At 52.9% G+C, this 16,306-nt stretch overlaps 1 protein-coding gene across 8 annotated transcripts in view; it reads right to left on the bottom strand.

Annotated features, from left to right (window-relative positions):
* Window positions 1–16,306, bottom strand: part of MSI2 (musashi RNA binding protein 2) — a 393,052-nt gene that overhangs the window by 64,618 nt on the left and 312,128 nt on the right. For all 8 annotated transcript variants that reach the window (XR_014257254.1, XM_082440130.1, XM_082440127.1 and 5 more), the window contains exon 8: window positions 10,450–10,532. Coding sequence is in view for 7 of the 8 variants with exons in the window: in XM_082440130.1 (XP_082296256.1) it covers window positions 10,450–10,532 (83 nt within the window). In the remaining variant the exon portion in view is untranslated. The remainder of the gene's footprint in view (window positions 1–10,449; window positions 10,533–16,306) is intronic.

Raw genomic sequence — 16,306 nt, 5'->3', positions numbered from 1 at the left:
CTGAGCTACTCTGAGTGGCCGCTCTTGCCCAGCTGGCCCGCAGCCCTTGCTCAGGCAAGCTCCCTGCCGGGCACCTTTTGGAAGAGGCTGGCAGTCTGAGAAGGATGCCACGGTCTGGGAAGTGAAAAGGCTTTTGTTCTTCCTTGGTCTCTACACAAACGGCCCTGGTCAGCACGTGCCCCATGGCCAGGAGGGAAGCCTGGCCCGGACTCAGTCTGGGGAAACCCAAGCCCCGCAGCCGTGGCCTTGATTTACCACCCAGGACAAGGAAGGTCTGTATGGCCTGAAGAAGCCAGTGTTTGCAGCTTCACTTCTTGCCCCAAACAGGTCATGTTAGAACCATTTACTCCTCTAGGGAGAGAGGGGCCTATTTCAAAGGATAAAATGATCTCAAAGAGATCAACCTGGACCATGTGGCTGGCAGGAGGGGAGGGGACAGCTGTAGGTCAGGCCTCTTGGGGAGGGCGAGTGCTCGGCGGTGGATGGCTTGTGGCTTCTGCTGTGGGCACCATCCTTCTGGGGAGCTTCCCGAAAGACACAGACACCTGCCCACCGGCATCTCCTCTGATTCAAGCTGCACCCCCTCCCCAGCCAGGTCCCGGTGGGCTCCAGGCCAGTACTGCCTCTCTGAAGCCCCAAGCTGACCGTCTCCTGCGGCCCCCAGGCTCCGAGCGGAAGGGCGATGACACTCAGGTATAAAGATTTTGGGGTCCTGCCCCGAGCCAGCAGCTCCCCAGCCTCTCCAGTGAGGCAGGCGGGGTGAGCTGCGCCCCAGAAACCACACACAGCCCCCCACTGTGGCGCCCCCATCACAGCCCTTCTTCCTCCTGCCCACTGCTCTCTCTGGCCCTCTCTGCCAGTCACGAGCCTTTCTGGAGACTCCAGGAGGGTGGACCCTTCACGGGGCTCGTGCCCTCAAGGATCCTGCAGAGCAAGACAGAGCCTAGGCAAGCTCCTTGGGGAGGAACTGAGTCTACTGTCCCGCCCCGTGCATGGTGCCCAGAGTCGGCCTCAAGAGCACGGCGGCAGCTGCAAATGAAGATGCGGGCCCTTGTCGCACCATCACTCAGAGTTTCAGGACGGCAGCTGGGTGAGCGCCTGGCCTGAGACACCATCACGCCGGGGGCAGCAACCACACCCTGGAAATCCTGGCAGCCGCCCTGGGAAGACCCAGCCCTTGACTCCAGCGGGAAAGGGCATCCAGCCATCTGGCCATACCTGCGCCTCACCAGTGCCAGCTCTTGTGCCCTCTGCCAATGCGGAGAGGACCCTCAGCCAGGCAAGACCGGCAAGTGAGTGGAAGGGAGGTCCATGTCCCTTCCCTGCCTTCCTCCCTTCCCCAGACATCTCCATCAGACACTGTCCTTGTAGACAGGGAGCAGCGTGTGACCAAGCACCAGAGGACCCACTTGTATGGATAAGTTGTCTTGCTCCAATGCAAAGGGGTCCTCACAGATAGGGGACCCCCCCATGGAGTCTAAGGAAGAGGGGGTTACTGTGCAAACCGAAATGGAAATGCCAGCCTGGGAAGTGAAGGAGGCCAGCAGAAACATCTACCTTCAAAGGACACACGCTTGCTACAAGTGGCCCAGACCCATTCGTGACAAGCACTGAGAGTCCCACCGGACATAGAATCTTGACTCCCCTCTCTGGTCAGCAGAATTACTCTGGAGAAGAAGGAACATACTGTTTATTGAGCACTCCCCATATGCAAGGCATGGTCACGACATCCTCGTGTGTGTGTAAGTCTCTGTGTATACATGTATTATATAATGTAGAATATATGTCATGACACATACATGTAATGCACATAAAGCACAGCGCCTGGCACACAGAAGTCCTCCAAGAATGCCCAGTGTTCTCAACACCCTCACTAATCGACTCCCCATTTCCTCCATGAGTTGGCCTGACTCACCCCATGGTTAGAGTAGAAAAGGAATCTGAGGCTTCGAAGAAGGATTTGTCCAAGGTCACAAAGCCAGATAATGACACAGCTAGGATTCAATCCTTGGTCCTCCAATTCAAAACCCCTGTCCCCACGAGGCCGGCCCTTCCCTACCTCCCTCTAGCCACCCCTCAAGGCCCATTCGGAAGTTGTTCCTCCCACAAGGCCATCCCCCATCCTAGTTCCAGAATTAATTTCCCCACCACTTCCGGGACTAATTTCATCCACTGTTTCCTCTGCTCAGTATTTTATTAAAATCAGCGATGGCGAAGTGAAAGCGGTCATAGACCAATACCATTTGCACCTCCTATTCAGCAGGCAGGGCTGGGTGGGGACACAGATGAATTCAGGATGTCGCTCAGAGTCTGGGCAAGGAGTGGAGAGGAGCTGGTCCCTAACCCTGTCCGGAGACACGTGCCCAGTGTCCACCGCAGCCTCCAAGGGGTGCCCAGATCCAAGGGGCCCTTGTCCTGCAGCCTAGCCTAGAGGCTAAGGTCCCTGGTTTCGTCTCTGCTCCACTGCCAGCTCTGAGCTGGGACCAGCTGCCTGACTTTTCTGTGCCTCAATTTTCTCATCTGTATAACAGAGTAACAGCAGTGCCCACACCACAGGGCTGCAGTGAGCTAAGAAATTAAACTAGCTAATCCTATAAGTGCTCGCGCTGGATAAAGTTAGCTGGGTCACACCTGACTGTCCTCCACGTGGAGCCTAGGTGCGAGCCTTTCAAGGTGATAAAGCCAGTTCGCATCTGCGCTGAAAACGTAAATTCCAAAGCCCGGGGAGCACAGCAGAAGGGAGAAAGTGGCCGCCACCCCGCAGGCTGAGAGATCTGGCATGCCGCCACTAACTTTCTCCCGGACCTCCCCAACCTGCTGGCCGGATAGGCCCGTCTTCCTGCTTTCATCAGCAAGGTGTGCTGAGGGAGCTTCCCAGGCTGCACTATTTGGGGAAAAAGCTGATGGTGGCAGCAGCAGCTGTTTTTTTTTTTTTTTTTATTTCTGGGAACCTGCAAGGGCATTTCAAGGTGAAAAGAAACCTCAGCCTCCAGCAGGTGCCCAAATTCTGCCACAAGCTGCGTGTTTATCCCAGTCTGTGGTGGGCTTTGCCAGAGACCCTGCCCAGGCCTAATTTCACTTCTCAATTCAAAAGAAAATAAAATAAAAGGGCAGCTTGGGCATCGGCTCACACGTCCCCAGGAAGTCGGGCAGGGCAGGTGAGTGCAGTCAAAGGAAGAGCAAGCCCCAGAGAAGGGGAGCAGAGCAGCCTCCTCCAGGCGTCTCCAGGCCCCCTCCCGACCCTGCACCCCCTGGGAGGCAGGGGTAGCACACATGGAAAAGCCCAGAGGCCTTCGGCACTGAGATACTGAGAAGGATGCTCCGCTCTCCCCAACCCCCCTGCAATGACCTCACCAGAGGACAGATGAAGGGCAAACGAGCCAGAGCTCAGGCAATGGGGAGGCCACCTCCCTGCAGGCCAAATTACTTCTGCCTAAAGAGCAACAGACATTTACCACCCAACCACCGCAGCCCTCCCCGCTGCCTCCCCCCACTTCCCTCAACACAGAGATCCCGCTGCTGGCACAACAGAGCTGGTACAAACAGCTGATACACAAACGGCACGTGTGGATGGGCGCGCACTCGTGCGCGATGGGGGGTGGGCGGGGGAAGGCCCTCTCCCTCTCCCACGTAAACACGAGATTCATTTATTAAGTGCCTCTCTGGCGCTTCCTTTTTTTTTTTTTTTTGCCTTCATCCTGCTTGTTTAATGTTACATTTGACATTCTCATTTTATAAATGGCAACAGAAGCAGAATGGATGGCTAAAATTAGCTTACGAGTGAGAATGACGCTACAAATAGGATGGTGAACACAGAAGCCTAGTTAATTCCACCCACATTACCTCCCCCTCCCCATGCCCCCCACTTTTGGGCTGGTGCCCAACTGAGCTCTCAGGCCTCAGGCTGAAGAGGGGCAGCTGGAGGGAGGGGAAGCGTGCTGGGTCACTGGGGCACCCTGCCGGGGTCAGCACTCACCCCAGCCTGGGGCCTCCGCGGACCACCTGACCCAGCACCACAGCCTCGAGTCCAAGAGGCCAACCCAGGACTCTCCTGCTCTCTCGTCCTCCTGCCCTCTCCCACCCAGAAGCCCCCGTTCTGGGGGTTAATCCCCCAACTGTGCCCCAGCTGAAGGTGGCAGGCCTGAGATCCCACCAGGCTTTGTTTGACCTTAGAAGTGGGGTTTTTGTAACCTCTCCAAAGGATGATTAAGCGGAAATGTCCGAGTCAGCTTCTCTGCGACCTAGAAAATCCCATCTGCGGGGGCCCCTTCTGCTCTGCTCTGCAGGCTGTGTGCCTTCCCCTCTCCTGCGGGACCCTGCCCCCCGGCCCCCTGGGCCAAAGCATCAAGAGTACCCACCCTCACCCCCTCCTGCCCTGAAGACTCAGGTCCCAGACCTGCCCAGGTCTGCACACCTGCATTTTACTGACTTGTAATCTGTCCAGGACCGCCTTACCTTATGATTACATCTTTGTTCAATATAATGATTCTAAGAATAATGCTGGTGATGATGATGATAATGATAGCAAGAAGACTTATCACTTCGATAGAGCGTGCTATGGTCTGGTAAAACCCTTCGCAAGTCCTAGTTCCAGCAGTCTCTATGGTAGGTGACACGTTACCTGTCTTACAGAGAGGAGGGCCGAAGCACAGAAGCCAAGTAACTTGCCCAAGGTCACAATGAGTAGCAATTAGTGGCTGCATTGTGGGGCATGCAGCAGTGAGGGGTTCGTGGCACCACTGTCGGGAAGGCCTCTTGGATTGACAGCACTCCATTCTGAACGTTCCTTCACTCCCCACCTGCTCAGTGCTTGGAGCCCCCTAAGAATGAAGGCGCTGCTACTTTCCGCAGGCTGCTACCCCAAACCCTGGCGTCTATTTGCTGTCCCCGCCCCCCTGTCCCCCTGTTCCCCGCGCCCCCACCCCCCCCACCCCCCGCCAACTAGTAAAATGCTGACTCGATAGTAATGAACCTCGGTGACCACTTGGCTGAGAGCCTTTCCTTGGGCCCACTGAGATGAGCAGACCGCCTGCTCTGAGCTGTATCAGTTTAGGTCAGGAGTTGAAAACTACGGCCCACAGGCCAAATCCAGTAGCCACTTACTTTTGTAAATAAGGTTTTATTTCAACATAGCCATGCCCATCATTTACACGCCATGCGTGGCTGCTTTTTGCCCTATGATGGCAGAGTCGAGCAGTTGTGACAGAGACGTAGAGCCTTTGAGGCTTAATATATTTACTATCTGGCCCTTTACAAAAAAATTTTTTGGTGCCTGGCTTAGGCCAAATGGAGGAAACTTGCAGTTACTAAGGAGGTTTTCAGGAAGGCCTGTTCCTTCAAGGCTATCAGATTATACACCCGACAACAGAGCAGGCCAAGACCTCCCAGGGCCAGAAACTGAACCAGCACTTCCTATAAGCTGCCAAAGGCAGTGGCCATCATCCGTCCCATCTTTCGGAGGAGGAAACAGGTACAGACAGGTGGGGTACTTGCTGGGTAACAGGATAACCAGTGGTGGGTCTGGGATTCAGGCTTGGGCAAGTCCTGGGTGCTTCTAAATGACCCGGCAGGTCCCAACTTGGGGACAAGGACATGCGACATCACTCAAGGATCCAGCCCATCACCCACTGGATGAGCCTCACACACCTGCAGTCAACGCTCCGGGACCCAAGTCAGAGGGGAGGCCCCGACACCGAGAGCTTCCTTGGGAGGAGATCTGGTCTCTGAACACACAGGGAGTGTGCAGTGGTGCCAAGAGTCCCAGACTGGCCTGGTGATCCCGGGCCAGGCCAGTTCAGCTGGCTGCATGCTCTTCGGGCCTTAGGCCCCTCACTCCCGAGTTCTTTCCTTCTGACACTGGATGGATGATTTATGACCCAACCCCCCACGTTATCTCGTCAGCAGTGATCCTCGCCAGTGCATTCAGACTTCAATGTGCATACAAATCACTGCGGATTTGTCAAAATACAGATTCTGATTCAGTACATCTGGGGTGGGGCCTGACACTCTGCATTCCTCACAAGCTTGCCAACTGCTTAGCAATTTTCATAAATTGGATCAACTTAAAGGAACAAGGAAAGGACTTCTTAAAGGAATTCTATAGTAATCCTTATATAAAGCAAATAAAAACTCATCCTTATATTTACCAGTCAAATCGATCCCGATTTTTCAATGATGAGGTTTGTCTAAGGTGGCAGCAGGGTAGAGTGGGAAGGACCCAGGGCTGGAGCCAGAATTACACAGGTTCAAATCCCTGCTCTGCCCTTAGAGCCATGGACTGTGGAAGTCCCTTCACGGCCCTGAGCTCTACTGTCCCCCTCTCTACAATGGGACGATGACCGCGTGCATGTAAGCTGCTGGCACGGTGCCTGGTGACCGCCGATGTCCTGCTGTGGGATCACAAGTGCCCCTGCCTGGCCCCTTTCTAAATGCACCCCGAGCTCTCAGCCGGTGAGGCGGGCGTCGCCTCCGACTCCTTGCAGATGGGGGCTGAGCCAGGCCTCTGTCAATTCCCACCTGCCTCCCTGCAGCGCCGGGAGGCCCTGGGAGGCTGTGCTGGTGACTAATCAGGCAAGTGTCCCCGCTGCTTCAATCAGGGCCCGCGGCGGGAGGGACGTGTCGTTACTGCACCAGCGCCGGCTCGCTGAGTGTCCGGGGAGGAGCGCCCTCGGGACGGTCACCAGGCGGCCCTGCGTGCGCATCCGTGTGTTTACTGTAAGGAGCCATGCTTGCGCCGCGCTCTGACTGTGCCAGGTCGGAGGACGCGGCTGAGTCTCATCGGTCAGGCCCTGAGCTCCGGTGGCAGCCTGCTGCCCCCGTGCCCCTTGCTCACCTGCCTCTGGGGGGTGGGGGAGACGCCTGCGGCCGACAGGGACCCCTTAGAAGCTTGGCCCTTCTTCCCAGCTGGGAATCCGGCCCCGAGCGAGCCTGTGTCCTTTGCCCTTCTCTTAGGAGAACTTGGAACCACCCAGGCCACAGCACGGCTGACTGGGAGGGGTGGTCAGTGGCCTTGGAAGGCTGTAGCCCAGTGAGATGACCCTTCAGGTCTCTTTCAGCCTGGAGAACGGGGAACAGCCTACTGGGTACAAATGTGAGCTCTGGACCTTAGCTTTCTGGGCTTGAAATCTGCTGCTGCCACTCGCTGGCCATATGGCTCTGAGCAAGCTGCCTAACTTCTCTCTCTGCCACACCTTGCTGATCAGTCAAATGGGGATGATAATTAGTACCTACATCAGATGTGGGTGATAGTCAAATGACATACATAAAGCAAGCACTCAGCAAAGCATGGAGTTAGCTCTCAAAAATACTGGCTGTTCGTGGGATCTCGTGTGGGAGCACCAGGTGGGGCTCTCTGCCCATCCCCCTGCCACCACCGCCACGGAGGCGGCCTCTGCGCTGGCGGTGGGGGTGTGTCAGTTCCTGCGGTCCCGGCTTCCCTGCTCCTCTGCAGCCAGAAGCATTCGTGCCTGCTGCTGGCGGTCCTGGATGTCAGGGAAGGGCCCTCATTTTAACAAATGTCCAGGAGATTCACCAACCAAATTAGATGGGAAATGGCTTTGGGAATGATAATGTGCCTCACTGTCACGTGGTCCCTCACCCAATCCTTTATTCGTTACACAATTATTTGTACAGGGCCTACTGAGTGCCAGGCCCACGAGGACTGGGTTAAGGACCAGAAGAGCTGGATTCGAGTCCTACCTTTGTGACTCATCATCAGTGAGACCTCTCCTCTCTGTGAACGTGAGAAAATGGTAGCTCCAAGGACTCTGTGGGGACGGAGAGGGGGGTGGTGGTCCCCGCAGCTCTCCGTTCCTGCCCAATTCACAGAGAGACTGTGAGGCTTCCGGGAGATCTGTCTTTACAGTTTCGAACCACAGTCCAGTTTACACAACACTCCTACGTACGTTCTCACAACCGCCCCCGTTTCTGCTTGGCAGTCTCTGACTTCTCAGTCTTTCCGATCTCTCATTTGAATTCTGTCCATAGCACAGTTTAAATTCATTTCCTTTTCTTTGGGCCTCAGAAGTAGAAACCAGTATCCCAGAATCCAAAGCAATTCAGGGTTCGGGCTTCTCTACCGATGCGCTTCTAATTCCACCCTTCGGAGGAGGGGAGCTTGCCGGAGAAGTCCTTTCATCAATGGTGATGTGGACCACGGCAAGAGCTAACGTTTATCAAGCCTGACCCTGTGCTTTTGCTTGTGGTATCTCCTCCAGGCCCCAGCCACCCCACGAGGTGGTCATCACAGGCCCTGTGACCAGCAGTGACCCGCTGCTGCTGCCTCCCAGCACCTCTAAGTTCCCCTTTAGGGCGTGTACCTGGTGGGGGTGGGCTGGGCGCCTGCAGTGACGCCTCCATGGGCTTCTGTGCTCCTGACCACTCCACCCCCAACCCATCCCTCTTGCCGGCTTCCATTTCGGCTTCTTCTCTTAAAAACAACTACCAGCCCCAGATTCGAAAGAAAACAGAAACCTCACGCTTTGCACACAGTTACCTGCACCTGCCATAGTCGGCCTCCACCTGAGTGGAAAAGAAGGTGACAAGTGTGAAAGACTGGGGACAATGGCTGCAAACCTCTCTGCCTTCAGGCCATCCCACCGGCTACCTTTCTGGGGCTGAAACTCTCATGTTCTGATTGTCCCCCACGTCAGCTGGGGATTCGCCTCCCCACTTCCAAGCTCAGACAATTGTCTGTACAGTTCACCTGGCAGCCAATACCTCAAGGCCTGTGCTCCTTCACTATCTGGGTGGCCCTGGGGCATATCCCCTGGGCCTCTGTTTCCCCACGGGAACAGTGGGGAGAAGAGAGCCCTTTCCCACTTTGTGTCTCAGGCTTGTTGCCAAGCCAGTCAACAGTGAAGGGCCTCACATATGCATTTGTGGCAGCACAGCGAGGCCTCTTGCCAGTCTACACCGGGCCTTCCCGATGAACCGTTCCGTTAAGTCCTGCCAGGACAGGCATGGAGGCTGCCAGCGCCCTGGGCTGCCCCCTCCACTCCCCGCTGCCCAGGCAGCCCTCAGTGGAGTCCGTCAATAGATGGTCTGGCTAGGAGAGACAAGGTCTCCGGGCACTGGAAGCAGGTTTCCTTTTAAGCCTCCTGTCTCTCTAGACCTGGGTTATTCCTACACACTTATCTCCCCTATACCATTTTAATGCCTGAGCTGACGCCTCCATACCACAGAACGCAAAGAAATAGTATTTTCATTTCAGATGCAGATGATGGCTAGGAACAATACGAACAATATTATTTTAGTGCCCTGGGAAAAAATTAGCAAGTCAAATATTGAATCAGGCCTGTAGCACCACATGCTAAGCAGATTGCTTTGATCTTATCCATGCTAAAAGCTCTATTATTTAATTTAAAGTCAGTGAACACATATCGGACCAATATACAACATGTATGTGAATGCATGTTTCAGAAGCAAAGGAATGTTTTGACTAAAGGAAGAAAATATCAAAGTTACAGCTGCAAGTGAACACAAATTTGCCCTCCCTCTTCTCTTGGGGCTGGAGGTTCTGCTGGCCAACCAAAATGTTTTGGCTCTCAAGGACCTGCTTATGGCTCCGGAAACACCTGCTGAGCTCCCATTTTTTCTGGAACCAACAAGGAAGGGGTTTCTCACCCACCTACTCAATTTGAAGAAGGGAGTTTGAGACTTCAAGCCGGCATGCATGAGCTGCACATGGTATGGCGCCCTCTGGTGGCCATTCCTCTGGGAGGCCTGCTGGCCCCCCAAACTTCAATGATCCAACCCCCTCCTTGTTGAGGGTGCCTCGCCCGGAAAAGGGACTTTAAAGGGCCAAAAGGAGGCCAAAGCGGCTAATCATGAGGGTAAAACTATCTAGCTGATCGGAAGGGAAGAACGTTAATTACCCAGCAGGGCCCAAAGAGAGAGAGAATCTTATGAAGATAAAACTTCATATATAAGATAGACCCCCTCAAAAGCCAATCTAAACAGCAAATGCATACCCTAAGCCAGGGGTCAGCAAATTACAACCTGCAGGTCAAATCTGCCCCCCCTGCTCCCCCGCTACCACTTTTGTAGAGCCCAAGAGTTAGGAATGATTTTTTACATTTTTAAATGGCAATCAATCAATCAATAAAAATTTGTGACATGTGAAAATTACATGAGATTTCAATTTCAGTGTCCCTAAACAAAGCTTTATTGAAACACAGCCCTGCTTATTCATGTATATATTGTGTGTGGATGTTTTGTAGCCGGACAGTTAGTTGTATGGCCGGCAAAGCTGAAAATATATCCTATTTGGCCCTTTACAGAAAAAGCTTCTCAACTCCTGCCATTCACAGAGCTGAACTGTTAGTCTGGTCCCTACGCCCACCCTGCCCACCTTCTAGCATGACCAGGCTGCAGCAGTCTGCAGGACAAGGGGTGTATGTGGGGGAAGGGAGGCATCATCACATTTCAGCGCAACCCCTACCAACTTACCATTTTATTATTGATTTCATGGAAATGAATCTCACAGACTTTCTCCACAACGTCTTCATTCTCAAAAGTGACAAAGCCAAACCCTAAAGGAAAAAGGAGGGGAAAAAGACAGAGAGGAGAGGTGAGTTCAGTTCCCTTTGGCCCGCACGTCTTTCTTTGATGTCCTGTGGTGGTGACAGGTTCCTGGGATGAGGGCAGATGGATCCCTGGGAAGCGCCTCCAGCTTGAGGAAACGATTTCTAATTTGTACAGAGCACCCTTCCAACAGTGAGGAAAAGTTAATGATTTCACCCCCCAGGCGGCCGGCGCCTGCGGCTTACCTTTGCCCGGAAGCAAACACGAAATTTACTTGTCTGTTATTTACAAGGGTCAGAGCCTGCGGCTCATGGCAGGAGGCAGGCGGGTGGGGGACGACCATGGCGGATCACCGTGGGGCCACACTTGCCCTTTCCGCGATTGAATGGCCAGACCTTGGGTCGGCCTCCAGACGGAGGCGGTTATTTGTCCTTTTCTTCCTGAATTACTTCCTCTAATACCTCATCAGGACATCCTGAGGCCTGGGAGAAACTATTAAAAGTTTCAGGCCTCTGTTCTGCGTAGGCATCCTTTTTCTAGTGCTGCTTCAAAAGCGCTGTGGATTTGGGGCAGTTTAAGACTGTTTGATGCCTGCTGTCAGCCCGTCAGCTATGCACTGTATTTACTCGGCTGGAGACCGGCTTTGCTAGACAAGCTGCACTGAAGAATTTTGGCAGGCGCCCGCTGCTCAGCATCCTGAGTGCCTCTCGCTACCCTCCTGCCCCTCGCTTTCTTCTCCTCCCGCCCCCGACTGGGTTCCAGCACGCTGCCCCATCTGTGACCCCACTCGGTAAGCACCGCTTTGACACACAGACCCACTCACAGGATGGCACCCTGCCTCGGATGAAACAGGATGAAACGCAGCTGCAGTGAACACATGCAGGCGCACAGACAGCCTGAGGGGGAGGCAGCAGACCTGGGTTCCAGTTCTGACTTTGCATCGAACTTATGTGTCATCCTGGGAAGCCCCTTCCCCCCTGAGCCTCAAGGTTTGAGACTGGACTCTGGGTCCCCCCTCAGGTCACAACCCAAATCTCTGCTACGGACTGAATGTTTGTGTTCCCCCAAATTCATATATTGAAATCCTACGCTAACGTGATGGTGTTAGGAGGTGGGCCTTTGGGGGGACATTTAGGTCATGAGGGTGGAGGCCTCATGAATGGGATTAGTGCCCTTATACAAGACATGAGAGAGCCTGCTTTCTCTGCCCTCTGCCATAGGAGGATACAATAAGACAGCCGTCTGTAAACCAGGAAGAGGGCCTTCACCAAAAACCTGACCATGCTGGCACCCTGATCTTGGACTTCAAGCCTCCAGAGCTGTGAGAAATAAATTTCTGTCGTTTGTAAGCCTCCCAGTCTATGGTACTTTGTAATAGCAGCTCCACTGACCAAGATACTATCTTCCGCAAAGATATGAGCCTGACCGAACACAAGTCTGGGCACACCAACCAGGAACACAAAAATCAGAACGGCTCTTTTTGTATTATGATAATTAGTGCTTCCTGTCAATGAATACAAATACAGATGCTCCCTTGTTAAGCCTTTGTGTCTACTCTGGGCCCCAGAAATCCCAGGTGGGGAGAGAATCTCTCAAGACACTCTTTTCTCCAACCTCCAACTCTACCACCCCAACCTTCTAAGGAACAGCAGGGAATAGGGAGCTGAGGGCACTGCACACCTATATTACAGCTCCTGCAGGATCTAGAAGATTCCTCAGGAAAGGAATGGAAAAGGCCACTCCCTGCTCTCAAACAATTTTCAGTAAAACAGAGGGCTAGGATGACCACAGAATCGGCGATCACGATCCTTATGACGATATGTAATTTATTACCACACACCAAATACCAGGTTGGTATTCCCAGCCTACACAGCCCATGCCCAGCCCACTACAGACATGTAAGGCTGGAGGTCAGACCCGTCGTGAGGGGCACACACAAGCGTTCGCTGCACGGGGTCAAAGTTGGCAAGTTTCTCCCAGTTTGGTCCTGGACAAGCTGGGTCTTTGGACACAATGATATTTTGTTTAAAATGAGGCCCAGCAGGAAACCTTTCACTAGGTTTATACACCCCCTCTAAAGCAGGTCCCTGCAGAGAGAGCTACAATGCCGACCTTCTCTTTGGCCCTTGGTCCCGTGTGTTACGTGCAGAATGGGACGAGACCACACCCAGAGGCAAGTCTCTGAATGATTTCTCTTTGGGCTTTGCTGTGTTGGCTCCCCAAGCCCCCCTTCAAAGGGGCCTGAAAACCATGGGTTAAACTCTCACCCAGGCTGGAACCCTTGCAGCACACAGAAGGGGACTGGCATTGTTTTGGTTAATCACCTTTCTGGCCACCCTTCTAGAGCCCAGATCCTAGTAGAAGGGATTAAGATGCAATACCTTCAAGAGGTCCTCCCTCAAAAGGGAGGGTGAGGTGGCACAGCACAGGATGCAGGAATCTGCTAGCACTGGCTTCAAGGACAATGGCTGGGCTGGGGCCTCATTCACTCTGGGTCCCCAGGATGCACAGAGCCCCTAACACACAGCAGCTGGTGGCTGAGAACGACAGAACGAGCCATTTCTGCTTCTCTAGGGCCTGAGCATCTCGCTGATCTGCGTCACTGCCTCCCCCTCAAGACTGATTCAGCCCTTCTCTGGGCATAAACCGGCTCCCACCCGTGCCAGGCATTGTGGAAGACCCCGAGACCAACAAGGCAACATCCCTCTTCTCAAGCAATTTGCTCTCTAAAAGGCACAGGTCAGAGGTTCCCACTCAAGAGGAGCGTCTCTCCTGTGCAGACCTCACCCCTCCCTCTCGACCCTCACGTCTAGCCTATGGGTAATTCTGGGTCTCCTTTGTCTCTGAAGTTGCCCCTCTGGCCTGAACTCAGACTGAGGCAACATGCAAACCCCGAAACGAGCCAGGATGGGCCAGTTCTTAGGTAGGGAGAGAACCCCACTGCTAATTAGGGTGAGTGCAACGGGTTGAACAGTGGCCCCCAAAAGGTATGTCCATGTCCTAACCCCTGGAACCTATGAATGTGACAGTATCGGGAAAAAAGGTTTTTGCAAACGTAATTAAGTTCAGAATCTCAAGAGATCACTGTGGATTTAGGGTGGGCCTGCCACCCAATGGCAGGTGTTCTTAAAAGAGAGAGGAGAGGTAGAAGTGAGACATAGAGGGGAGACATCCACGTGAAGACGGAGGCAGAGATTGGAGTGATGCAGCCACAAGCCAAGGAATGCCTGGAGCCCCCAGGAGCTGGAAGAGGAACGGCTGTCCCCTAGAACCTGCAGAGGGACCATGGCCCTGCTGACAGCTTGATTTCAGACTTCTGGCCTCCAGAACCGTGAGAGAATACATTTCTGTTGCGTTAAGCCACTCAGATGGTGGTAATTTGTTATGGCAGCCACTGCAAACTAAGACAGCAAGGTTGCAGGTTACGGCAGCCTCCACACAGGTGGGCAGGTCCCACAAGATTGCTCCAGCCAGACCAAGCATGCGCTTTGGATGGAAGGCAGGAGAGTGTGGACGAATGAGGCAAACCCATCCATGCCACCGGGAAAGAGCATGAGTCAGTGCCGGTCAAGGGCACCCACCCAGGAGCCGGAGGACAGTGGTTTAATGTCACCCAGTTGCTGAGCACGTACTTGACCTGCAATAGCACCCAGGTAAGTCTAGTTACCTGGAGGCCACGGGTTGAGTTCCCCGCCAAGGAAGCTGCTTTTCTGCTGTAGGCCACTCCTCCCTGGTCCACCGTGCAATAACTATCTGAACTCCAGGCCCAACACCACTCAGGACTCGCTGTTGCCCCAATTTCCCATTCCCTGCCACTGCTCAGAGATGGGAAGAGATGTGGCAGAGCTGGCAGAGGGGAATTAAAATGCAGACTGTTGCACTGGGAAGGGAGGGGGCAGGACTCGCGGCGTCATTTCAGATCCGGACTCCCTGCTGGCCCCTTCCCTAATCCCACAGGACTCAAAATTCGAGTATCACAAAAATGATTTTTCTGATCAAAGGAGAGAGCCCGGATTTGAAGCCTATGTACCATGGATGCATCACAATTCAGCGATGTCAAGACTCATTTGCAGCATTTTAAAGATCTATATCGTTTCAACAGCCCTGTCTGTTTGGCCCAAATAGAGAAAACAAACTTGAATATGTCTAAAATATTTATTCATTCCATTTGAAGAAAGCAAAGAAGCAATGAAACACTTAACTATCAATAAATGTTATTCCTGAACATATAATCATTTTTATGTCACAGTTGCATTATCATTTACAATGAATTAGCAACTCAGTGGCGAACAACCCTCCCAAAATCAATTAAACTGAGGAGTGAAGGGCAGAACAAGGAAGCCAGAAATCTAGGAGGGATGCGGTAGAGGGCGGGAAAAATCCTTTTTCGGCATCAAAGTCTTTTTCATTTTTGAAATTAATTTTTTATTGGGTAAAATATACGTAACATAAAATTTACCACTTTAACCATTTTTAAGTGTACAGGTCAGTGGTATGAAGTACATTCACGATGTTCTGCAACCATCACCACTATCCATCTCCAGAACTTTTCACCATCCCAGACTCGAACTCTGTACCCTGTAAGCAGTAACTCTCCCTTCCTCCCTCTCTCAGCCCCCAGTAACAATTCTACTTTCCGTCTCTATGAATTCGCCTATTCTAGGTACTTCGTGTACTTGGAATCATACAGTCTTTGTCCTTTTGTGTCTGGTTTATTTCACTATGCATAATGTTTTCAAGGCATCAACCTTTTGAACAATCTGCCGAATGTACAGCTCCTACATGAGGCTCAGGGAGGTTGAGTATTCCTGAGAAGGAGCGGGAAGGACTGATTATTTCCCTCTCATTTTTTTCCAAAAGAGAGCCTCGCAGAGAATCAGAAATGGAGTCTCACGAAAGCCCATCAAGCAGAAGCAGAGCAGCCAGGTGGAAGAAACACAATTATCCTCGCTCAAAAGCAAGGACCAGGTAATGAGCTGTGCGCCTTAGGAGGGTCCCTTCACCTCTCTGGGCCTCACAGATGCAGGCAGAACCAGGTGGGGTGCATGGGGGGGGTCCTGCTCTTGTCCCCACCAAGGCAAGGACTTTGATGCACAGTGTCTACGGGGGCTCCAGCTCCACGAGGGCCCTTTGGGGTGCCCATGTGAACACCCCTGCCCAGTGTCTCATCTCCCTTGGTCCTAAGGAGGTGCCACCCCAGAGCCAGAAAACACCTCCCTAGGCGTTTAAAGTCACGAGCCGCCATCCAGTACGGAGAGGAGCCCTCGGGGCTGAAAACGGGGGGTGGGGGGGAGGGGGAGTGTCAAAAGGCCAAAACCTGGGGGACAACAGGCTAGAAACCCTCTCAACTTGTCATCAGCAAAATGTCACCTGCCTGGCCTCTCACAAAGTCCCCACCTGAACTGCAACTGCGCTTCTGAGGGGCCCCAGGAGTCAACAAAACTGGGACGAAGAAGGTGGTGGGAAGGCTAACCCCAAACAAAAAGGGATTTAAAAACGGATATAAATAGGGTAGCCGTTGACAGCGAGCATTTAAAAATGAAATTCTACAGCATTCTCCTGAATGAAGCTCTTATTGGAAACTAACAAGTAAGCTCTACTTAAGAGATAAGCACTTAACAGTCAAACCTTTTTTCCCTCTTTTATTCAAATGAACTAAACTGAATACTCATCTGAACAATACAAAGCTATGAAAAACCACACACACACAGAAGAGAAGTCTGAAAACAAGATACCTCAAAATTAAAATGACCTGCTCCAAAGGCAGTCACCGAGGAACATC

The sequence above is a fragment of the Balaenoptera physalus genome, assembly GCF_965194825.1.
Source record: "Balaenoptera physalus genome assembly, chromosome: 20".
Classification (NCBI taxonomy): domain Eukaryota; kingdom Metazoa; phylum Chordata; class Mammalia; order Artiodactyla; family Balaenopteridae; genus Balaenoptera; species Balaenoptera physalus.
The sequence above is the reverse complement of the archived record's forward strand: the minus strand, read 5'-3'. Positions and strand labels throughout refer to the sequence as shown.